This window comes from Monodelphis domestica, chromosome 5 (assembly GCF_027887165.1).
Source record: "Monodelphis domestica isolate mMonDom1 chromosome 5, mMonDom1.pri, whole genome shotgun sequence".
Classification (NCBI taxonomy): Eukaryota; Metazoa; Chordata; class Mammalia; order Didelphimorphia; family Didelphidae; genus Monodelphis; species Monodelphis domestica.
In genome coordinates this window covers 235,677,268-235,703,914 of record NC_077231.1, presented here as the reverse complement: position 1 = coordinate 235,703,914, position 26,647 = coordinate 235,677,268, and the positions used below count along the sequence as shown (strand labels likewise).

The 26,647-nt window shown below is 35.2% G+C and overlaps 1 protein-coding gene across 3 annotated transcripts in view; it reads left to right on the top strand.

The window, feature by feature from the left end:
* LMBR1 (limb development membrane protein 1) overlaps positions 1-26,647 on the top strand; it is a 208,867-nt gene that overhangs the window by 67,412 nt on the left and 114,808 nt on the right. For all 3 annotated transcript variants that reach the window (XM_001364700.4, XM_056799967.1, XM_056799968.1), the window contains one exon: positions 15,335-15,438. In XM_001364700.4, the coding sequence (XP_001364737.1) occupies positions 15,335-15,438 (104 nt within the window). The remainder of the gene's footprint in view (positions 1-15,334; positions 15,439-26,647) is intronic.

Here is a 26,647-nt window from a genome sequence, read left to right as displayed (position 1 = left end):
ATACTATTAATGACAAATTATATAATATGAATCTTGACCTTTGAAAGATCTGTGCTGCTAAGGGGCACAATGGGCAGAGTCTTGGACTTGATGTCAGGAAGACCAGAGTTGAATTTGCCTTCAGATACCCCCAGCCAGATGAGTTACTTATCCTTTGTCACCCTCTGACTCCTCTCTAATGGAAGGAGAATTGATAGCAGCTCCCTCGGCCATGGGCTGAGGATGAATGAGACAATATCTGGACAGCTCTTTGCAGAGGCACTGGCCTGCCCCGTGTGCTTGTTCCCATGCAGACTGCCCTGCGTGCAGTCCATGCTTTCCCCTTCGTTTAGAAGCTGAGACGGAACGGATGTGTCCTGACACAGGCCTCGGGTCCTGCCCGTTTTCCTCTGTGAAGCCTCTGAGTGTCATCCCCCCAAGAATCCTGGGCTCAGGAGGGAGTGGGAACAAGCAGCTGTTTGCAGCTGGAATTTAGTAATGAACCGCATTGGAATGGTTTCTCCATTAACTAAAACATCAAAATGGCAGCTGTTGGAGGGCATGGAGGGAAATGGAGTCCCTCTTACATTGAGGGTGGAACTGTGAGCTGATCCAGTCATTTTGGACAGCAATTTGGAGCTATGCCCATAGGACACCTTTTCACTCAGCAGTACTACTATTAGATTTATTTCCTAAGGTGATCTGGGGATCAAGGAAGAAGGAAAAGAACCTCTTTGTTTTGTTTTGTTTTTAAACCCTTACCTTCCAGCCTAGAATCAGTACTGTGTATTGGTATTGGTTTCCAGACAAGAGAATGGTAAGGCCTAGGTAATGGGAGTTAAGTGATTTGTCCAGGGTCACACAGCTAGGAAGTGTCTGAGGCCATATTTGAACCCAGGACCTCCCCTCTCTAGACCTAGCTTTCAATCTACTGAGCTATCCAGCTGCCCCCAGAACCTACATGTTCTAATATATTTATAGCAGCTCTTTGTGGTGGCAAAGAATTGGAAATGGAAGGGATGCCCAAGCCTTGGGGAATCGCTCAGTATATTGGGGCATTGTGATGGAACACTGCTATAAGAAATGATAAGCAGGTAAAACTGGAAAGACTATGAAATTACAAAATCTAAATGAGCAGAGCCAAGAGAACATTCTATTCAGCAACAGCAGTGCTGCCCATCTCCAGAGAAAGAACTGATAAAGAGAAACAAGTGAGACTGTTTAATGATGCTTCTTTAGTGCAGGGCTGGAAGGAGCAGGAGACCCTGGAATGGTAATGAATAAACTAACACGCAAAGAAGTAAAATAAAAAAACAACCATTGTCTGTCGATTATGACAAACACTTGATTTGGAGAACAGAGCTCCCTTTGGACAGCACATTCCCCCACTGACATCTCTCGGCAGTCTTTGGAGGCCATGTGATTGCATGATACCAAATGTCTGGTGATGCGTCCCAGGTAATCCTGTTTGTATCGCATCTCAGGATGGTGCAGAGCTTCCTAGAAGATATCTAGAACCTCTCAAAGGAGTCTGGCCTGTCCAGCCACAGAAGAAAGACCAATTGCGTGAAGACTGTCTATAGAGAGAGCCGAGTGGCTGAGCAGATGAAACTCCAGGCCCACAGTCTGGAGGACCTGGGTTTGGATCTGGCCTCAGATGTTTCCTAGCTGTTTGACCCTGGGCAAGTCACCTATCCCTGATTGCCTAGTTATTGCTGCTCTTCTGTCTTAGAATTGTTACTAAGACAGAAGGAAAGGATTAAGAAAAGAAAAACAAAGAATGTCCAATTTTCAACTTGTACTTGGGTATTTATCCTTGAGGGACTTGTCAGCAGGCAGTATAAGCAGGAATAGACTTTCCCTGGACAGTGAGTTGAAGGAGGAGGAGAATGGGTTGAACTTCTTTTAAGCAATTAAAGAGCTCTTTAATTGAGACCATGCCTTCATCGATAGCAAAGGCTCATCTTATGTGAGCATACTGAAACCCAACCAACCTGGGGCTCAGAAGAGTAATTGGAACAAGGAAGTCATCATGGAATTGTATGCCAGGAAGAGAAGATGGGCCAGCCACAGAGCAAGGGCAAGAGATGACCAGGGGAGCCACGGGGTTCCCCTGGTCTCCTCTCAGTGTCAGGAGAAGTCTGGGAAAACCTCCAGCACAAGCAGGGGAGCCCCTGAGGCAAGCTTCTGGGAGAAAATGAACAAGAGTTGCATGAGATGAACAAGTTTCAGTGGGCTTCTGATTACATTGTTGGAAAGGAATTCTTGGATTATGATATTTCTGAGTACCTATATTTGTTCCTGTTTGAAATTAATTTTTCTAATTAATAAGCACTTATTTTTTCTTCGTCCTAACTCTTGCCCACCCCAATTCAGAAAGAAAAACAGAACCTTTTTAAAAAACCAAATATGAATAGACAAAGCAAAATATTTATGTATTAGCCTTGTCCAGAAGTATATGTCCTAGTCTTCATATTGATAGCATAGAGTCATAGATAGCATTCTTCATTATTAGTGCCCCGCAATTGTGGTTGGGCATAGCATTGCTTGGGTTTCTTAAGTTCAAAACTGTCTTTCTAGTGTTGTGATTGTTCAAATTTTTCTTCCAGTTCTTGTTTCACTGCATAATTTTATAATAGTTTCTCTAGTTTTCTGAAATTGTCCTTTCTGCCATTTGTCAACCTCTGAGTTGCTTTAACTTGCAATTCTCTGATTAATTCGTGATTTGGAGCATTTTTTCATATCACAATTGATAACTTGGTTTTTTAATTGTGAAAATTGCTTGTCACATTTTTTTTAAACTTTTACTTATAGAGGAATAGCTTTCTATTTTTAAAAATTTGAATTAGTTCTTTCTGTGTTTTAGAAATGAAATCTGTACCAGAGAAGCTTACTGCAAAGATTCCTCTCCTTGTGAACTTTTTCCTTTCTAATGTTGATTATATTAATTTTGTTTGTAAAAAAAACCCAAACTTTAAATTTAATGTAATCAACATATAGTGCATTTTATTTTGTATGATCTGCAGGCTTTGTTCATAAATTATTCCCCTTTATGTATCTGACAGGTAATTTCTTCCTTGTTCGTCTGATTTACTTATGTGAGTGACTTTTTGCATCTAATTCATGTATCCAGTAGGAACATATCCTAGTGGATAGTGAATGATGTTGATTTCAACTTCATTTTGGCCAACTGTTTTCCAGTTTTCCCAGGAGTATTTGTCAAATACTGAGTCCTTGTCACAGTAGCTATCTTTGAGTTAATCAAAATCCTATGTGGTGTTCATTGCTTCTATCTGTTGTGTACTTAATCTTGTCCTACTAATCTATTTTCAAATCAGTGAAAGTTATTTTTTATGATTACTGCTTTATAGTATAATTTGAGATCTGGTTCTGTTAGGCTCCCTTCCTTTCCACTTTCCACTTTTTTCATCTTTTTCTTTGAGAGTCTTGATCTTTTATTCCTCTAGTTCAATTTCATTATTATTTTTTTTAGCTCTGCAAATTAATTTTTGGTAGTTTGATTGTTATTGCATTGAATAAGTAAATCAATTTAGGTAATTTCATCATTAGCTTGGACTAGTTGGGAATAATTAAAATTTCTTTTTTTTTCCAATTTATGTTATTGTGCTATAAATAATAATTTTTCCTTCTTTTTACCCCCTTTTTAGAATTTTCAACTAAAAACATTTATAGTCCTTGTTTCCTGTCTTTCCTCCAATTTAAAAGAAAACTGGAAAAACAAATATGAATAATTAAGCAAAATATTTTCACATTTTGTACAAAAATATATGTCCAAAGAGACATTTCTTATTTTGGACATGCACAATTGTGAATATATACACTCCTTTGTGTTTCTTTTAAGAAATCTCCAAAGATGCAGCATATCTAATGTAAAATTAAAAAAAAAATTTAGGAGTTTAGGAGTTTAGGAGTAGGAGGGTATATTAAGGTCCCCCCACTATTGTACTGTCTCTTTTCCCCTGTAACTCTTTTGTATTTTCATTTAGTATTACTCTGTTATTTGTAATACACATGCATATATATGTTAAGTATTAATATTCTTAGTATTAATAGGCATCACTTGGGTTCAGTGCTGGGACAAATTCAGGCATTTGCAAATCACTGAATATTTTATAGAGGAGGAGGTTTCCTTTGCCATAACCCACAAGGATATAAACAAATGACTCTTAGCTGCTTTTCTAGATGTAGTTCTTCCTTTTCTTCTTTTGAAAATACATCTGGTCAGTCAGTTATTAGGGCATGACAATTCTCATGGTTGGGCACCCCCAGTCTGTAAGGTGCTGAGTGCACCTGGGACCTTTTATGTCCTCAGATCAGAGCTGCCCAGGGCAGGTGAGGTCAAAGAAGTGGCTTCACCAACTTCTGGGCCTGTCACATGTAGACTGGGTTTCCCTTTCAGTCTCCTGTACTTGGCCTATTTATTTCTTTTAAGCAATTCTACTTTTTCTCTTACCTTGCCTTGAGATAATGATTGCTAGCCATGTATTTTTGAGTTCAGCTGAAGCACAATAGATTTTTATGCCAGCCCTTTAAATTTAATTCTCTATGTATCTTTATGGTTCAAGTGTTTTTCTTGTAGACAATATTTTGTTTGATTCTACTTTCTAAACCATTTTTGATGGAGTTGTCACCTTTATACTTAAGATTTAATTAATTTTTAAATTAAATTCTAAGTAAAGGTGTTTTTAGTATGAATGATACCATATTAGATTTTTCTATTCTTGTCAATGACTATTCAAAGACTGCCTGGGCTTTGAAAATCTGTTTCTAATTTATATTAATTATGTATATTTTGTTTAAATCTTGAATATTAGAGCAGATAGAATGAGTAAAACTAGGAAGACCAAATGAGACATTTCCTTAAAAAAGGGAACTAATAATTTATGTTAATTATGTGAAATTAGCTCATCTATTTTAGTTAATAAATGAATGTTACAGTTGAGCAAGGACTAGAATAAGAAGACCTGGCTTCACATTCTGTTTTGATGCTTACTTCTTGTTTGATCTTGACCACTTAACTTCCTCAGGCTTCAGTTTCCTCATCTGTAAAATGAGAAAATTGGACTGGATGGTATTTGAGGTCTCATTTGGTTTGGAATCCATGATCCTTTGGACCTAGATATAATATAGCCAAAAAGTCAATCTGCTTACGTGAGAGGGAAAACATTCTAGCAACTAATATAAGGGAAAGTAAGGTGGTACAGTGGATAGAGTGCTCTTTGTGGAGTCAGAAAGACTTATCTTCTCTACTTTAAATCTGGCCTCGGACATTTACTAGCTGTATGTTCCCAGGCATACAGCCTCAGTTTCCTCATCTATAAAATGATCTGTAGAAGGAAATGGCAAAACATTCCAGTGTCTTTGCCAAGAAAACCCCAAATGGCATTATAAAGATCAAACATAATGATATTGAATGAAAAACAACAAAATTTGAGTACCAGTCACAGAGATCTATGGTTAGCCATGAGCTGTTTAACTTTTTTATTAATGAATTGGATAAAGGAATAGATGTTAGAGTTATCAATATTTAGCAGACACAAAGCTTGAATGGGTAGCTAAGACACTGGATACCAGAATCATTATTCAAAAAAAATCTTGCCATCCTAAAACATTGAGCTAAATCTATCTAATAAGCTAAAATTCCAGGGGAATAAATGTGTTCATTCAGGCACAAAAAAACCCCCATCCTCATAGTTATAAGATTGGAGAGGTACAATTAGACAGCAGTTCTGAAAAAGATGTGAAGTTTTAGTGAACCGCAAGCTCAGTGCGAGTCAATAGTATGGGATGGCAGCTACAAATGTTATTTTGTTCTTAGGCTGCATTAAGAGACATGCTTCCAGGAATAGGGAGGTGAGCATCTTGTTGTTAACCCTTCATTTGGGAGCTGGCCTGCAGAAAGAAGAATTTATTTGTTCTATTTGTTCCCAGAGCACAGAAGTAGGAGTAATGGGAAGAATCTGGAAAGAGGCAAATTTAAGCACAGGATAAGGAAGAATTTCTTAACAGGTAGAATGATCCCGAAATGAGATACTCTTCTTTACAGGGAGTGGGTTTTCCTTCTCTAAAGCTTTTCCAGTAAAGGCTGGGTATACCTTGTCAGGTATGTGTATGGTGGATTCTTGTTAGTTTAGTTGGACTATGACGTAATCTTTTTCTGAAATTTTGTTATTTTTTGAAACAAGAAGTGTATGTTAAGAAAAGACTTTATACTCTTTTACAATATTCCTATGAGGGTAAGCACTAGTCTCTATCTAATAATTAGGGTGGTCTTGTACAAGGAACAGATTGATATATGGTGAATTTTCAACATTCCTATGTTTAACTTCTGTGACTTTAAGCATTTGTGTGATTTTATTAGTAATATTTCATTTTCACTTAATGTTAGCAACCAATCTTGTGACTATGTACTGCTGCAAAAAATGGGGAGGTGTGATGCAAACAAGTTTGTGGAGTGGCTGGTATCCTATTAGGCATTTCACTAGTCTTACTTATTCTCTTGTTGTAGAGTAAAGAGCTCCCTTTTGTTTCTCTTTAAATTCAAGTTTTATGCTGTAATTATGTCCCCAAAGTGTAGTAGAAATCCTTTGGGCTTGTGGGATATAAAGAGACCTCACCAGTCTTGGCATCTTCGGTCAGCAATGACTAAAGTTCCAGCAACTTTTCCTTTGGTTTTCAGAGGGTGGTCAAGAGAGAAAAGTTTATAGCAGTAGAGTATACAGTAAAATGCCCATATACTGCCATCTGACACTGGGGAAGGTAAGATTTAGATTAAAAAGTGTTTTTGTTTTAAGAATTTTATTTGCCATGTAATATACCATTAATGGTATCATAGATTTCATATTATAAAATGAATATTGTCTAAAATCAATGTTTTTTTAAAAAGTTGTGATGTTAGCACAAGTTCTAGATAATTTTAGAGAATTACTAGTGGGAAAAATGTTCTGCATGTTCTGTTTTATTTTGTGTACTGCATCTTATGGGTTATTTCTTGGTTACTGTGTTAGGAAAAGTGCATATTATCAGAATTTATGTTTTGTTATAAAGGACTATATGAAGAAAAGTGTATTTTGGCAGTCTGTAGAGAAAGATTACAATTTTTTGTGGTCATGGGAACTTAACTCCCCACTCTTCTATTTACTATATATTTAATATATCAACATTGTTTGAGGTCATTGATAAGAAGAAAACTCCATACATACCAATATTTATAGTAGCACTTTATGTGATAGCATTGATTTAGGAAGGGCCAAAAAAAATTGTGGGTCATGAATATAATGGAATATTACTGTGCTTTAAGAAATGGTGAATATGATGAATAGAGAGAAGCAAGGAAATATCCACATGAACTGATGTAAAATAAGTCAGCGGAGCCAAGAAAACAGTATGGGTATATGATTATAACAATGTAAGTAGAAGGAATAATTGAAAGTGAATGTTGCCAAATTACAAAGAACAAACATGATTAAAGAAAATATGAGAAGATAATACAGCCCTTTGCAGAGGTGGAAGATCCACAAAAGTAATATATTGATTATGTTATCAGACTTTTGTAATGCATTGATTGACTAATCTGAACTTCTTTTCTTTTTCTTGTGTGTTGGCTATGGGAGGGGGTGGGAGGAAGGAAGGGAAAGAACATGATTCTTGTAACCATGAAAAAAATTCTAAATTAACTAATTAAATAAAAATTTCCAAAAAACAAAATAAAATAAATAAATATCCAAGGAGAACACCTTAGGAAATCTAAAAAAAAAAGTTTATTTTGTGGATTGACTCTTTGGGAAGGGAAAGACAGGGAATCCTGGGGAAAAGTTTGGTGGTATAAAAGCAAAACATCAATAAAACTTATTAAAATCAAATCACTATAGCTAAAGAGGAAAAGAAGCCATTATAGGTTTAAACGAGTTAATTAATAAATATACTATACCAAAATCCTCATTTATATTGTGGTTTGGGATTGAGACTGGTTAAGTATCTTAGAATTAGCACATTGAATAATAGCATAGAACAGGAAATCATAATATGAAATGGAGAAAAATAATGAAAACATTTAATTACATTTGTTTTTCTGTACTTTTCAAATGATTTAAACTTCAAGAGAACATAAAGAGTATTGGAAATTCCTTGAAAAATAATAAAACATGAAAAATTAGTGTCTTAAAGTTTTTTAACCTTCAGTCTCCTAAATTCAAAGTTCATTGCTTTGTTGTTGTTGCACCATATAGACTGAATACATGTTGGTTGTTTTAGTATTATGATTTGTCTCTGAACATGGCATAGACCTAGAAGATTTTATTTTACCACAATTTTGTTTTTTAATTTTCTTTGTAATATGGAAAATGCTTCTTGGTACTTATGTTTTTAAATATGAAATGTTTGATATGTATCCAGCAGGTGGAGCTAGATGTTAATATATGCTATGGAAAGCTGACAAAGAACATGGGATTTTGTTTCTTTTTTTAAGAAGGCAGGGTTACAAGATGGTGATGCTCTTTTAAGTGAGTTATGGAGATTATTTATTAAATGATCATTTAAATTAATGTATATTTAAAGAATAGAATCGTTAAAAAAATCTTAAAGTAAATCCCCCTTTTTTCACATCATATTTATTTCTGAATGAATTCCCACCTGCTTTCTTTTCTATTTTCTGCATTAAATCTCTTTCTGAGCTTTGGTAAGCCCTTTAAGCATTCTGGGTCTTAGCTTTTTCATCTATAAAACAAAGACAAATGGTTTTAATGATTTTTAAGGCCTATTCCAGCCCTATGATTGTGATTACTGTGATTTCTCTGTTCTGCCAATGTATGTAGGGGCAGCACTATTTCCCTCCTCTGTAAAGATTGAATAGCTACAGGACCTGTTATGTCACTGGTAGAGAGACATTCCAGGTGATGAAACTCCTACCAATTTAAGTCGGCACTTTTACTTGCAAATTCTAGTTTTATAAAGTTGCCTAGAACTAAGGAGGTTGAGTGACTTGTTCAGAGTCAGGGAGTGAATATTTTTCAGTAGCATGACTTGAACCTAGGTTTTCCTGGTTTCCAGGCCAGCTTCTTGCTTATCATGCCATGCTTTATCTTCTCCCCTTTAGGACATTTTTTAAAGCAGAGAATGGATAGTTGTGACTGCTTTTCAATTATATTTGGTCTAATTTTTAAATCCATTTTTCAAAACCCCTCAATGGTTAGGACAAGTTAATACTCATAAGAGTTATAAGAATGATTGATAGCTTGGTTCTGTAAGCAGTGTATTTTAATTTTTTTAAACACATTAAACCATAAGTGAAGAAATATTTAAATGTCAGAGGTACAAATAGCAACTTAACCTTCCCTTTCCTGAGTACCCAGTATATTTTATTAATAAGTTAACATTTATAAGACTGTCACAAGCAAAATTTGAAAGCATTCATCTTCATTATCCTTTTTTGGTAAATCTACAATTTTATGATTTGTATTTAATTACCAAAACTTGGAAAAAACTAATTTCAATTAAACACATAAGAGTACTATTTTGACATTAAGTCTCATGCATATCTTGAGTCATGTATTTTTTTTAAATTTATTTTTTTTATTTGGTCAATTTCAAACACTATTCCTTGGTTACAAAAATCATACTCTATTCCTCCCTCCCCCTTCCCCCCCCCATATCACATGTGACCTTGACAAGAATCTATCTCCATGCTGTTGATGTTTGCACTAGGATGTTCATTTAGAGTCTACATCCCCAATTATATCCCCCTCGACCCATGTAGTCAAGCAGTTGCCCTTCTTCAGTGTTTCTACTCCCACAGTTTTTCCTCTGAATGTGGATAGTGTGCTTTCTCATAGATCCCTCCGGGTTATTCAGGATCACTGCATTGACACTAAAGGAGAGGTCCATTACATTTGATTGTACCATAGTGTATCAGTCTCTGTGTACAATGTTCTCCTGGTTCTGCTCCTTTCGTTCTGCATCACTTCCTGGAGGTTGTTCCAGTTCACATGGAATTCCTCTACTTTATTATTCCTTTTAGCACAATAGTATTCCATCACCAACATATACCATAATTTATTCAGCCATTCCCCAATTGAAGGGCATCCCCTCATTTTCCATTTTTTGCCACCACAAAGAGCGCAGCTCTTTGTATTCTTGTACATGTCTTTTTCTTTATTATCTCTTTGGGGTACAAGCCCAGCAGTGCTATGGCTGGATCAAAGGGCAGACAGTCTTTTATCGCCCTTTGGGCATAGTTCCAAATTGCCCTCCAGAATGGTTGGATCAATTCACAACTCCACCAGCAATGAATTAATGTCCCTACTTTGCCACATCCCCTCCAGTATTCCTTACTTTCCTTTGCTGTCATATTAGCCAATCTGCTAGGTGTGAGGTGATACCTCAGAATTGTTTTGATTTGCATTTCTCTGATTATAAGAGATTTAGAGCACTTTTTCATGTGCTTATTAAAAATTTTGATTTCTTTAACTGGAAATTGCCTCTTTATGTCCCTTGTCCATTTATCAATTGGAGAATGGCTTGATTTTTTGTACAATTGATCTAGCCTTGATTCATGCATTAAGTGGATATTTCCTACAACTAGCACTTCAGTGTGGAATGTGTACATTATCTGAAAACTTAGCCAATTTCTTACTCATGTGCAGCCTTTATTTTAGCAATAGCCTATTGGTGACTTAGTTTAAAATTAGTATCTAGATTTACCAAAAATATTTTTAATGGCTCACTTAGAAACTTTCTATATAGAGCTAGTTTCTCTTTTTTCATATTTGTTTTTCTTATACAGAATTTGCTTTTATATCATTGATATTTGTACTTGAAGGCAAAAATATGGTCAGAGAATTTAAATTTAAGGATGCCTAGCTTTGGAAATGTGTATGTTTGTTTATTTGTTTGTTTGTTTGCTTCTTTCTCTCTCTCTTTTTTTTTTTTTGGAAAATTTTATTTAATTAGTTAATTTAGAATATTTTCCCATGGTTACGATTCATGTTCTTTCCCTCCCCTTCTCCCAGTCCCCTCCCATAGATGACATGCAAATACAGTGGGTTTTACATGTATCATTGATCAAGACCTATGGAAATGCATATGTTTCTATGGAATTAAGAGATCACTTTATAATCATGAGTGGTAAATTTTTTTTTTTTGTTTATAGCAAATAACTCTTTGGAGAAAGACTTGAGGAAATTTCAGCCATGAACCAAAATCTTTTTCTGAATTTATTAGAAAACTTTTAACTTTGTGATATTGACATCATTGAGTTTTTTCCCTGTTGCTCTTTAGATCAGCTGTTTTATAAGTGAGGAGGAAAAGATGTTCTCTTTAGGACCATAGCCCATTTAGTGATTTTTTTTAAACCCTTACTTTCCATCTTGGAATCAATACTGTGTATTGGTTCCAAGGCAGAAGAGTATAAAGGCTAGGCAATGAGAGTTGTCATTTGCCCAGAGTCACACAGTTGGAAAGTGTCTGAGACCAGATTTGAACCTAGGACCTCCCATCTCTAGACCTGGCTCTCAATCCACTGAATTACCTAGCTGCCCCCGTCCCCATTTAGTGATTTTAAAGAAAAAGAAACAAATAAAACGTTTAAAGATATTTTATATTTGAGATTCACATGAGTTCTTCACTTACCATAATTCAGAAATGGCTATAGGAATGTTCCTCTGTTCAGTAAAAGAAATTTCTTGAATGTTTAACAATAGTGTATTAAGAAAACCACTATAGAAATTTTAATTGAACAGCTGGGTATTTTCTTTTATATTTCTGAAGTAGTTTAGTACTGTAACATTGTTCTAGTTAAACCAACATAGGAGTTCTTTCTTAGTCAGTAAGCAGTTATTAAACACTTAGAATATTCCAGACCCTGAGCTAGGTGCTGATGATACAACAAAAATAGAAGCTCACATTCCATTGAGGAAGGCAATAGTTGCATATATACAACTCTATAAAAGATATAGAAAATACAAGATTATTTTTGAAGAGAAAGCTCTTAGCAACTGAGGACAGTCAGAAAGGGTCTCATTTAGAAGGTGATGCTTGAGCTGAACTTTGAATGAAAGAAGGAATTCTAAGAGTTGGAGGTGAGGAGAGGAATGTATTGCAGGCATGAGAGGCACCTATGCAAGGGTACAGAACCTGAGGCAGAGTGTTGTATATTAGGATCAGCAAGAAGGTCAGTTTGTGGCTGGATTATGAAGTGCTCATATTTGTAATCATTGGACAGTCTAGCTAGTGGAGCAGCTAGGTAGCATAGTGGATAATGCTGGGGTCTTAAGTCAGGAAGACACTAGTTGTGTGACTCTGGTCAAGTCTCAGCCTCAGTTTCCTCATCTTTAAAGTGAGGTGGAGAAGGAAATGGCAAACTACTCCACTATCTTTGCCAAGAAAACCCCAGATGGGGTCACAAAGAGTCAGAAAACTGAAAGGAATGAACAACAATAAATCTAGTTTGTAGTGGTAGTCTCTCGGTGATTGAGTATGACTATTGTCTTTGACGTCGACGTCATCGCTCATCTTCAAAGGTGGCGGCGGCATGGTTAATGTGGGTTCGCCGCTGCTTCTGTCAGAGGCAGCGAGTTCTAGTTGCTTTGGTGTCATGCCAGCCCACTTCAAGTTGGACTTTAGTTGATCCTTGAATCTTTTCTTTGGTCGGCCTTGTTTCCTGAGTCCAGCTGACAGCTCACCATAGAATACCTGTCTTGGTATTCGCTGTGGGCCCTTGCGGATGACGTGTCCAGACCATCGTAGCTGGGTTTGGAGGACCATGACTTCGATGCTGGTGGAGTTGGCTCTGTCAAGGACTTCCTGGTTGGTGATTCGGTCCTGCCATCGGATCCTCATGATTGACCGGAGGGAGCGTTGGTGGAATTGCTCCAGCTGTTTCATGTGCTTCCGGGGTATATGGGGTGCTCAGGGAGGGGCAGTATCTCTGGTATGGAGGGATTGTCATGCCCTCCTAGGGCAGCTCTCCAGCCACTGACCCTCACCTGACCCCCAGCTCTCACTTGTGGCTCCCAGTAGCTGCTAGCATGTGGCAGTGGCCACACCCCGGGCAACGGCTTCGACAGGCCGGCTAAACCTTGTGAGGGTAGCCATTGGGTCGTCGACCCCTGGTGAACCAGGGCTTTGCTCACCCAGCATGTGAAGACTGCTTCGGCTGAACAGACAGAAGAAACCAATAAGAATCTAGTTTGTAAGATGTCACTAATGCCACTTTTCTAGGATATCCATGACTATTGAAAGTGGCATCATCTAATGGAGAAATGACTGCTAAATGATAGTCATTCTTTGACATTCAAGAAAGAATATATTTTGAGAAAGGATTATGAATGTTTTTAGCCTTTAAGCTTGTGCAAATGACATATGATCATAATATACCTAGGTCATTTGCTACTCTTTGCTTTATGGTTGTAGGCTGAAGGTAAGCTATATAGACTGTGTCTTCATGGAGGTAATAGGATTATAACTACAGCTAGCTGAGACCTCAGGGCCCATCTAGACCAACTTCTTAATTTTTTATATGAAGAAATTGAAACTGAAATTTTTTTTTCCAAGTTGCAAGATGGTTTATTTCATATTAATCTATTACCTGGATTTTTGTTCAAGTAGATAAGGAGTGCTCTTTAAATAATGATCTGCTCAAAAACTCTAGCCAGTCCAAGAAGAAATCAAAAGAAGTTATTGCATCTGGGTGAGAGTCCCTAGTCAGGCATGAAACTTGTGACTTGCCCAAGGTAAATGTTAGAAGAGAGATTTCACTTCATAGTCAAATCTTTGACTTCAGAGCTAGTGTTTCATTTACTTAGTTTCCTTTCTGGAAAGGACTTCCTTCCAATATCTTCTTGTATGCACAATTTAAGAATCTTTTTTGTAATTCAATAGGATCTGTCTAATTTGGCCATAGTTCCGATAGGCTGACAATTTGATCTTATAATTTCAGTTTAATTTCATCTTAAATTTGCTATGATTCTCTTCCAACAAGGTTTCTCCCATACACAGATATTCAAATGGAACAGTGATTGTAAATATATAAAATCATGTTTTCTGTAAATGAATGGGGTTAAAGAAAAAGCTAGAATATGCCACCTACCGAGCTGAAGGAGTATATAAAAACCTCTCTTGGCATATGAAAAAACTCTTAGTTTACTGTCATCTACATTTCACTTAGCTATATTGCATATTTCACTAATCTCAACCAGCTTGTTCAGAGCTGAGAGTAAAAGGAACAAAGTCTGTGAACCAAAGTGTAGGAACTTATATTTATAGGAGAGGTCCCTGCTTAGGAATCATTTTGTACCAAATTTGAAAGAGCTTGATTATCAAATTGTCTAGATCATTTTGTATATTGGAAATAGCAAGGTGTTAAAGTGAAAAGGAGGGAAAAGAATAGGCATTTATTTGTCAAGTACCTAATATGTTAGACATGTTCTAAGAGCTTTACAAAAATCTCATTGAATTCTCACAGAAATTCTGTGAAGAAAAGGAAGGTGGCTAAAGGCAGATATAATAAGAGCTTGATAATGAAGATAGGAACAGAAAAGTTATAAAAAAATATGGATTCATCTCAAAAAAGTTATTTAGTGAGGGAGCCCTAAGCATTTTAATGGACTCTGAAGATAGCACAGAATAATAATGGATGTGTCCAACCCTGTTTTATTATTACTATTAACAAGAATTTAAATTATATTTGGTATATTTAAGAAGACAAGAAGGGAATGCATTTTAAAAAATATCTTTTTATTGATGTCTTTTGTTTATCATTATCATAGTTTTCCTCAGTACCCCTTCCTTGCCCCTCCCAGAGAGCCATCCTATATAACAAATGATATTTTTTAAAGACAAATAAATGAAGAAAAAGAAGAGGAGAATGAACAGCAGCATTCATCAGTACATTGACAAATGTGCAATGTGCAACACCTGTGGACCTCCTACCTCTGCAAAGGAATAGTATGGGAGTGTCTTCCTATATTTGTCCTTTCAATTTGTGTGTGACCATTATAATTTTGCTACATTCATTTATGATTTTGGGGTGTGGTTGTTTCTATTTATATTATTGTTTTCTTGATTCTGCTTATTTCACTTTGCATCAGTTCATGTAGACATTTCCATACTTCTCTTTATTCATTACATTCATTATTTCTTACATCACATTATATTCATGTGCTACAATTTGTTTAGCTACTCCCCAATTAGTGAGTTTAACATATTTTATGGAATTTTGTCAATATATGGATACTTTGTTGCTTAATTGGGCAATTGAAATTATTGTTTATTCTTTTAACATTTCTGCAATAAACTTTTAAAATAATTTCCTTCTTTTCCCCTCTCTATTCTTTTTTAGGTTTGTGGAATCTTGCTTCTCTCTTTTCCAATCTTTGTTTGTTTGTGTTGATGCCTTTTGCCTTTTTCTTTCTGGAATCAGAGGGATTTGCTGGGCTGAAGAAGGTAAATATTACTTATGTTTCTAGAATATTTTAGTTAAGAAAATAAACCTTAAGTTATAGTAGAAATGTTTTTAATATCTTCAATTTTATGTTCATAGAGAAAAATGTATCTCTTAGAATTTTCTATTATTATTGTTTTAATGTATCTGCAAATTTATAATTTTTTTTTGTTCATGTGAAATAAGATCTGCTAACCTATCTTAATTTCCAGCTTGAAATTTCTATAATTATTTTAAAGTGCCTATTATAAATTAAAATTTTGTTTTGAAGATTGCATATTTGTCCATGTTAAGTTAAAATATGTACATTAATGAATTTTTAAAAGTCAATCTGTCTTGAGAGTTGACATGTAAAATCAAGTAAGGAATGATAAAAAAAATGCTTAAAAATGGGAGATTTTTACTGATGTTTGAGGCTAAGCAAGGGTAATGAGAAATGAGTGAATGGGAAAACCAATCCCCCCAAATCCTTTCTTAAAAATTATTTATTAAGAATTCACATATATTCAGGAATTTAAATTTCTTTTCATGCCAAATCTTATAAGGAAAATAACTTGTATTTACAACCTATAAAATTGAGTGGTATTAAGTATATTAAAAATGTAGGTAGTTGTGAACCTCTGATTTTATTTTAGATGAATTGATTAAGCATTTAAGTAAATTGGCAATGGTTTTTGTCATAGTAGTGAAAATGACCTGGATTAAATCCTTTTTCTGTCACATAATTCCTTTGTGATCTTAGACAAGTCACTTCATTTGCCTCTTTGTGCTCCAATATATTATGACTCAATGAAATACAGGTTTTGAGAATCTAGAAACTCTTCTCTTTCCTGTGGTCACGGGTTTTATAGTTACCTTAGGTTACTGTCCTAAGTTTTGATTTTTTTTTTCTGGTGGGGGTTTTATTTAGTTCACTATTTATAAACATTAACTTAATTTTATTTTACCACTGAAAATTTAATGTTGGTTTATATAGGTTTGTTCAGGTAATTTTGGAGTTTTCCCATCATTATTCCTAATTATACAGATAGGTTGAATTATTTTTTTTCCAATTAAAAACCATTTCCTTTTTTAGTTACTTGGTTTTAGTTAACAACGTGGCAATCATTGTAATCACTATAGAATTTGATAGGTAGAATACTGCCTGGAGGAGGGAAATAAATTGAGAAAATTTGTTTTTTTCCCCTATAGAATACATTGTGGTTTTTGATAGAGTTCTTTGCATCACTTGTTGATACAGACCTTTATGTTTGTAATCCCTACTTGACTACCACCACTACTCTTTAGTACCTAAAGGTTTTGAGCTTTTGTTGTGCTGGGTACTTTTCTCCACTGGTCCAGTTTGAAAGGCCTCAGGGATTGAGTAGATGATGTTGGAAGCTTGTTATCATGAAGAATTCATGATGCTCAATAGCTAGGCTACTTGTGAGCTTCCCTTACCTTACTTAGAAGGAAATCCCATTGGATTTTTAAGCTTTGGCCGAGCTTGAGGTGAAGTGGTAGATTCTTCAAGTCCTTAGGGCTATCTGCACACATATTATGGCATAGGGCTTTACTGTAGGAGCAAAGGAACTGAAAGTACTTGGATTTTAGGTTGAGGAAAAAAAGGAACTAGATCATACATGACATGAGAAAAGGCACTGAACCTAAAAAATGTTGTTTTTTCCTGAGAGCCAGAAGATAATAGTTTTGATTAGGTGATTAGAAATTTTATATTTCTGTGTTGGCAAATTACTAACCTGAGATGATTAATGCATTTTTTGGGCATACATATATAAAATGAAGATATTTGGGGAACTAATATGGAAACCTAGCAAACACTAATAGATTTGAGTTTATTTAAAAAAATTTCAATCAACAAGCATTTATTTTCTTTCCCTTTCCCCACCCAAGTTAACCCTACCCCCTAAAATCCTATAACAAATATTCATAGTCAAATAAAGTAAATTGTCACCTCGTCCATTTCCAAAAATGGGAGTCTTATCCTGAATCTTGATTCTATCACCTCTCTTGTCAAGAGATGGGTAGTATGCTTCATCCTTAGTTTTTTGGAATCATGGTTGGTAAGCTCTGTTTCCAGAGTATTCCTTTTGATTATTCAGATTTAGTTTTTTTACTCAACCTGATCTTTTCCCAGATTTTTGAATTCCTGATAATGTATCGTAACCATAAAATATGGAAATGGCTAAAAATGGTGCAGGCTTAATTGACATCTTTGAGAATTATAAGTAACGAGAGGCTGGTTATTCATATCATGATACATGCATAGTAAATGACACAATACAGACAAAACACCAAGAATTCAATTAACCATTCATTGTATATAACTTGTGGTTACTAAATTTACTAAATGACAAAATGTGGATGATAGCATTCACCTCAGAGTTGTTGTGAGGATCAAATGACACAAAACATTTGGAGCATTTTGTAAACCTTAAAACACTTACAAGTGTTACTTATTATGTCAATGATAATAGTAGCATATTTATGTAGTACATTAAGTTTACAGATTGTTTTCACGTATTCTGTCTTATTTTTGCAAGAATAATGTGAAGTAGATTGTTTAAATCTTATCCTCATTTTTACAGAAGGGGAGACTAGGGCTAATGGCAGAATGGTAAAACTTAGATTAGTTTTAGTGCAGTTCTTAGATTCACATGCAGGTTTTCTAACTTCCAATTCCAGTGTACTTTCCTTTTTTTTTCCCTTTTTAAAAAACCCTTAACTTCCATCTTGGAATCACTACTATGTATCGGTTCCAAGGCAGAAGAGTAGTAAGAGCTAGGCAATGGGAGTCAAGTGGATTGTCCATGGTTACAATGCTGGGAAGTGTCTGAGGCCACATTTGAACCCAGGGCCTCCTATCTCTAGGCCTGGCTCTCAATCCACTGGGCTACCCAGATCCCTTCTCTCCCCCCCCCTTTTATTTAATTTAAATTTAATGAATTTTTTTTTTATCCAGTGTACTTTCTACTACACTCAAAATTATTATCCCGACACTTGACATTTTAGGGTATTTTCATTTCAGTGATTCCATTTGGTCTTAGGTTTATCTTTGTCTCTCTTGTTAGAATATAAACCCCTTACAAGTAGAGATTGTTTATTTTATTGTATTTGTATCTCCAACACCTAGCACAGGGCCTAGCACAAAGGAAGAGCTTAAATTCTTGTTAATTGATGGAAAATACGGATTCTCAAAGCAGATCATAAGGTTAATAAAGTAGTAGATTTCAATTAGAGCCAGTGTCTTCTACTTCCTGTCATTCTTTTCACTGTAACACAACATCCCACCTTGTTGTGAGGAACTGACATTTGTTAAGGACATTCTACCATGCTCAGGGTACATAGAATAGACACAGAAGAGTCTCTCTTTGGCCCAAGACTTCATAGAATGTATGAACATTGCAACTTAACAATATGATATGGACTTGCACAGAATAAGGTCATTTTGTAGTCAGAAAGTTTCACAGGCCCCATAAAAGTGTTTGCATTTTGTGTTACCTAATCATCTATTCATTTGTACCTACTAAACATTATAAATTATTTATAAGCATCATATGCTTAAACCTGGATAGGTGAACTATAGGGACAAATATATTTGAATCTTTCTCATAACAAATTTCATTACTTTGAAGGCATTTTTTTTCTCTAGGTGAGAGGCAAGAGAGATTTTTGTATTGCAATTTTTTGCTTATTATTGTATGTTGAATTAAAACTAGGTTCTAGGATGTGCATAACCAATTTTATTCCCATTTAATTATCTTTGCTTCATTGAGTATAATGCTATGATTAACTATTTCTAAGACTGGTAGTGTTGACAGATAGTGAGAATTATAGTATTTATGTTATTCATATATTATTTAGTTTTTATATAAATTTAGTTTTGTGGTCAAATGATATACTCTGTACTACAGAAACTTAAGATTAAGATCCCATTGCAGCAAAAGTTTTATTTGTATCATTTCTTATTACATTAAATATAAATTGAAAGTGTAGATTAAAAAGGATACATTTATTCTTTTATTTTTATAAGGCTAGATAGGTTTGCTAGAAGTATGTAGAAAAGTCAAGTGAAGTTTCTTCTTTTGATTATATTACATTCCTAATACTGTAAAGATTAACAACTGCAAGGATTATAATCATTTTAATTAAGTGACATTCTATAAAAGATCAGTTATCTTTTTGTTACTTTTAGAATGGTTTTTTCTTTTTCATTACATTTGTTAATTGACTATTTGAAGGGTACCTTGTATTTTGGTGAATACTTTGACAAACATTTAAGGAGAAAAAAATCATTGCATGGAAGAAATATAAAGGAGTAAAAGAAGCATTCTTTTAAAAAATTAAGATAATTATTTTAGTAATATTTTGACCTGGTCAGCTTCTACATACACATGCACACACATGAACAAAATAAGTAAAGTATAATTAGTAATAATTGTTAAGAATGTCACAAGTATGTTATTCTACCAAACAGGCACGTAAAGTTATGAACTAAGCTTGAATTCTCTTTCATATAACTTGAGCTATTAATCAATTTACTCTTTAATACTAATTTTCTTCATATATGAAAATTTATGTAGTGAATTTAGTTACAAGTATTTAAAAGATAATATATTTTAAATTTGTATATTGGTATATATAGCAAAATATACAGGCTTGATGGTCATGTTATCTATATCTATCTACAAAGGAGATTATATGGGTGATATTACAAAATTTCTGGATGTCTTATAACAGCTTATAGTTTAACATGAACGATATAATTGATGTTGGTATATAGTTCTTTGAATGAGTATGAGGTATGACTTAGGAAGTATTTAAAAGAAGATATAGTGTATTTTGAAATATTTACATTACTCAGTTTTAAAATGACCCAGTAACAGTTGAAAGAATCACTAGAATATTATGTTTAAACCTACATAGATGAAATATATGGACAAAGACAATTCTGTGTCTTGAATCTTTCTATAACATACTTCATTATTTCCAAGGCATTCATCTTTCAGGATGAGAGGTCAGAGAGACTTAATTTGTACAAGTTCTAAATTGTACTTTACTTGGAGACACTATTCTTTTTTGCTTATAGGTTGAATTAAAACCAGGATTCAATTGATGAATGGTTACTTTTAATACATTTTTTCACATTTGGCTATCCTTGGTTGCTTTTTTAAGTTTAATGTTGTGATTAGCTTGGACAGATTTAGAAATGTTCAGTTTCCAATGACATTGAAAGGCAGTATTTAGTTATGTTGTTAGGAAACTATAAATTGGTGGGTTAGGTAAAATCATTTGACTAATGCTAAACCTATAATAGGGCTAAGTCAGATTTCCTTTTTTTCCCCTCCTTTTGACCACCCTCCTAGTACTATTTTACTGTTCTTCAGCTTCTGGTGTATTCCCTAAATGGCATATGGCCCCACCATACTCCTATTGATTCCCCTGGGCAACCGTTTTAAAAAACAGCTCCTTGCATATTGCGCTGATGCGGAAATTGGCTACTCACCATGGGCGGATGCAGTGCTTGGATTGAAAATCAAACTAAGCACAATTCTCTGTTTAGTTTTTAATTAAACGACTATGTTAATTCAAACAGGACATTTTAGGCCTGGGGGGGGTTAACTATGTCTTTTTTAAAAGGCTAAATTAAATGGCCTTTCTTCTCTCTTCTGACTACAGTGTATGTTTCCATTTTATTACAACCATCTCTTTCACATTCCCGTATAATACTAAGAATTAAGAAAGTAAAAGGAATATTGGGATAGAAAGTTATATAGGTTTTTAGTAAATAAGCAGAATTCATTTTTTGGATTGGGAAATGTAGAGATGACTGTACTTTATGCATTCTCTAGATTTATTTGTATTATATTAAATTCTGTATCTGAGCTCTAATTTACATCTTGTGTCTATCTTAATTTATTAACCCTGGGGAAAAGGTTCTATTTCCGGTTTTGTTATTGTTGTTTTTGCTTTTAGTTCTGATAATTTCTCTATAGTCTTTTGTATTGATTATAGTCCTACAAAGTCCTTGAACCTGAAGGTTAGGCAAGTATTTTCCAACAGAACTGAAGTCCAGAGATTAGTTGTTTAATTATCCCTCCCTTTGATACTACCTGTATTCATATTGGAATATGAGCTCTGAAATTGAGGGTGTGGATACAGACTAGTGTTTTTTACAATGGAAAGTGGAAATATGATTGTTCTCATTTGTGTTGTTTTAAGCATTATTTTAGCCCTTATTTTGAGTTTAAGCTATCTAAAAAAGACTAGAGTTTAGTGAATGTTAGGTTTTTTTTTAGCTACTTAATAGCAATATAAGTCTAAGAATAGAGTGAGAAATCAAAATATTTTCCAAGTGTATTTATGTAGTACCTCTTATCTTTGTATTTGAAGCAATAGCATAAAATTTAACATAAGCGACAGCAACATCCTGACCAATTATCCAAATTATCCAGACATCCCAAAATGTTCAGAGCACTACACAGAGTCTTTAGGATTAAGAGGTTAACTCCAATAACTTCAAAAGAAGTGCTTGATAATAAAAGCAAATAGTACAAAAATTTGAGGTAACTTCCTTGCTTAATTAATTAGGTGAACCAGGTGGAAGCGAAGAGGCCTGTGCTGGTGCTTAGAATGTCTATAAAGCTGAGCAACATGACAGCACAATAGAGGAGGAACAAAGATTGTTTTAATATGTTTCTATCCTGTGTCACAGTTTGAAATTGTCCTGGTTTATGTCCCTTTTGGCAAACTTACATAAAAGTGACCCTGTACTGTATTTTATGACCAGATGACTTTTTTTTTTCCAGTGGCTAATTTGTATCAGGCCTCCATCTTAAAGAGACACAGAAATGAGTAGGAAGTCCAAGCCTGTTTGTCTCATTGAGCTTTCATTGCATTCTTTCATTATTTTTGCTCGTTTTTTGCCACTGATCATCCATAAATTGTTGGAAATGAGTGATTAAGGAAGTGCTGCTTAGTGTTAGTTGCACATGCACATACTTGGTATGGTTTTGGTGGGTGAGAGGAAATCACATACAAAAAGGAAAACTCCTGCTGGGAACCTTTCAAGGAAATTTAACTTACATAATGTTTTGATCATGGTGTTTATTACAGAAAATAGACTAATATTTCACCAGCTATTGTTATGTGTTAATTCAGTCCCTCCCTTCACCTTTGAGAAAGATCTTATTCAGGAATTTGCTCTAAGACAATGTAAAAAATAAAAACAAAACAATAATTGCGATTCAGTTTTTTTCCTCCCTGGATTAGAAAGGATGCGAATCTGGTAATGCTGCTTTGCTGAGGTTTCTATTAGTATTTCCATTCTATTGTATTAAGAAGCAGTTTGTAAATAGAACTTTAAAGGGCTAGAACTTAGAGTACTAATTTTCTGAAACATTTGCAAATAAGGGTGTTTCATTTATTTACTTAATAATTTTTAAAATGTTTTTAAAGTAGACTTTTAAATAACAAGGATAAAACACCATATTCTTCTCAAATCAGGCTTTTTTGGCCACCATTATTAATGAAATAGTACCCTTTAGGAGAGTATTCAGATACTTAAAACTTCTTTTAAAAACTTGAATTGTATTTGTGATTATTGTTAAACATTTTCAAAATTCTTTTTGTAATCTTTTAAAAAACAGTCAAGTGTATGTTAAGGAAGAGCAATCAGATTTAGCTATTACTTAATAGAAATATTTTATCAAGACATCGTTTATAAAAAAGAGACTTTAAAAGAATGAGTTATCTCATTCATGTATCTATGTTTCTGAACCACTTATGTTAAATGTCATATAATAGACACCAGAAACCCCCTCCCCCCATAAAATTTCTTTTTGTATATATATATTTTGTATATATATTACCACTGTAACTGATAAAGGTGGAATTGTGACAAAATATTTGTGAAAAAAATTTGTTTATATATATAAATTTATGATGTTTTGATATAAGTATTATGTTAACTAAAGAATTAAGCTTTAACATTTATTTTATGTGATTAGAATAATGATGCCATTATTTAGGCATCTATATAAAAAGCAGGAAGGTATCAGTTTTGGAGAGTGTGAGTAAAAAACAATTTTGTTATTAATTAAATTCACTGGCTACAACAGACTAGTGTTCATGAAGCAATTAAAATAGAAATTATTACTACCTTTCAGATCCTAATTCCCTAAATTGGAAAAAAAATTGGTGGGGGTGAATTTTATTTGAAACCAAAATTGAATGTCACATTTAATGGTGGCTTGAGAACTTCTGTTCAAATTAGGATGCCCACAGGCCTGTTGAATAGGACTTACCAAATAGGCTAAAGTTTGGATTGTTAAAATCTTAAGTTTATTTGGCATTTAAGCTCATATTTATTTGCCTATAAAATCATTCATTCATTATGAACTTCAACTTTAATGCTCTGATCTCCATGAAATGTTTACCAGTATATAACAGAGTCATGCTACATTATATTAGAACCCATTTACTCATTCCATTAGTAACCAGAGACAAAGGTTGTTTAATCAGACATCAAAGGCGACAGGGTTGTTTGGTAGTTTTGACATGAGCTAACATTTTAGATGGAGGTATGAGAGAACCTTTTTCAAAACTCAGACCATTAAAAATTCAACTACTTTAAAATTTATTAGTTTGCACACTTTCTTTTAGAAAAGGGAATTTCTTTACAAGAAGGACAAATTCTTATTGTTTTAAGGGGTGGGGATAGAGATAAAAAGTTATAATAGGACAACTGGTACATGCAATGGGGGGGAGTCAATAAGTATAAAATCTTTGAAAAAGGGAAATACATACAATTTACTTATACTATTCAAATTATTGCACACCCTCTAAGTAAATGTGTGGTACTCAGTTTCTGCAGTTTAAAGTTGACAGTACTTTTAATGCCTTTAAAACAAAGTATTTCAAAGTTATGTTTATTGTTTGCCAAAAACTGACCTTTGTATATCAGGCTTATATTATAATACTCATAGGATCTGTGATTTCATTAGGGGGAATAACTGAAGCAAATCGAAACTTCTCTATTGCTTAATAGATAGTCTTCTACTCAGAGGTTGCCATGACTGAAAGCTAGTAACTCAGCAGCCAATTTGGTGATAAGCTTCTGTAGATTTAGACAGGTTCTCTAACAATATTCTGCTGCTGAGCAGTCTTTCCATCTTGATAAGACTTAACAGGAAGACTAAAAGAGCCTTAAACACACCTTAATAAGCAAACACTTGACTGACTTGCCAGGCAGTGTGATCTGGGGGCCAAGGGCAGCATTAGTTTAGAAAGTAAAAAGCAGACTTATTTGTTAAATCTTATGAGAAGAATGGTGAAATTTTATGAGCAGTATTGGGCTGATAAGATAGTGAGAAAGAGTGGAGAGCAAAACCAATTGAGAAAAGTTTTCCCAGAGACCCAGCTAGGCAAAGTCATCTGGATGGCATTAAGGGATGAAACTGGAAAGAGGATAATAAATACATGACAATGGAAAGCATCTGCCCCAAAAAATGTTTTTATACCCTTACCTTCAGTGTTAGAATCGCTGCTGTGGATTAGTTCCAAGGCAGAAGAACAGAAAGGGCTAGGCACTGGGGGTTAAGTGACTTGCCCAGGTTCACATAGCCAGAAAGTGTCTGAGGCCAGATTTGAACTTAGGACTTATATTTTGTCTCTAGGCCTGGCTCTGTATTCACTGAGCTACCCATATGCCCCCTGCCAAATTTTAATAACAAACTTTTTCCATCATCAAGGATGGTAGAACCCCTTCACTTGGACTCTAACCTTACCTTCATGGATGTTCTGCTGCTGCTGCTGCTGCTGCTAATAATAATAATAATGATAATGATAAAGAAATGAAATTGAATAGATCAGAAATTAGAAAAACAGCTGAATTAGATTAAATGTGCATTAGAAAGTTTCTCCTAGAGGTGATATCAGAAATGGGAGAAGATAATAAGTGTAGAAAAAAAAACCATGAGAACTTATACCAAAAAAATAGGGAGTGGAAAGAACAGATGTCTAGAGCTTCCTGTCTGAAGTGTGGAGCAGGCTGTAGAGGCTTCTTTATCTGTGGGGTCTGCTTGATTCAAAAAAGATTCAAAGCCCTTGTAGTAGAGAATATCAGATCCCAGTGTTTGGAAAGTTTATTGGCCTAAAAAGACATTTAATTTGGCAGAGCAAAATGCAGTGGGGATAGGCACCCTCAGAGGGCAGGACCGCTCAGTTTCCTGCCCAGTTTCCTGCTTCAAGCGTGGTCCTTGCACACATTGCTGGGTGGGAAGCAATTGCTCCAGAAAAGGCACCAGCCATTCCCAGGATGGCCATCCCACTGCTGGGGCAGCACTGATGGGAAGCAGTGTGTGGGGAGCCCCACCACTGCTCCAATATCCCAAGGGGGCCATTTGGAGCATAATCTCCACAGCCCATCCTTGGGGTAGTTCTCACCATGCCGCCCCCCACCCCCCACCCCCCAGCACTACCCAGAACTGTGGATCTCTCCAAGCAGCCATTGAGGGAAGGGCCCAGTGCCCCTCTCCACCCTGCATCTGGGGAAGAAAGGAGCCAGCTGGGAGTTTCACCACCTTGCTGATGGCCTGGGCTGCCATCACTGGACCACTGCCTCAGACCCCAGTCTCAGGGAGCAGTGTTTCCTGCCCATTGCTTCAGCCTTCCTGGGGAAGAAGCTCTGGCCACAGGTCCCGAAGATACCAGAAAGACTGCTTCAAAGGTAGAAACATACTGCTTTATGAGCAGAAATGACCTTAAAGAAGAGGCCATTCTGTCTACTTTGCCTGGGTCTAAGGGCCACAGAGCCTCTCCATGCATATTTTTTGTCTTGTACTGGCATGCAAGCTCCATGAGAGCCAGGCCATCCTTTTACTTTTCTGTGGGAATCCTTAGTGCCTAGCACCGGCCTTCCCACAGCTGAAGCACTAATAAATGGCTTGTTCATTCCAAGTGCCACCAGGAGGCCTGTCTTCCAACTGGAAGTCAGATAAAGCTATCCCTTGAGATAACAAGTCCTAGATGTGGCATCCCTGGGCTGGAAGGGCTAGGCAGTGTTTGTTGTAGCCCATGCCTAGCTTTGGGGTCATGTTGAGTTGAAGATGTTCCCAGCATATCCAGTAGATGTTTAGTGAGAGGGGCCTGCAGGCAAGGAGAGAGATGAGCAAATCTAGTTGATAGTCATTAAAATAGAAGCATTTAAGA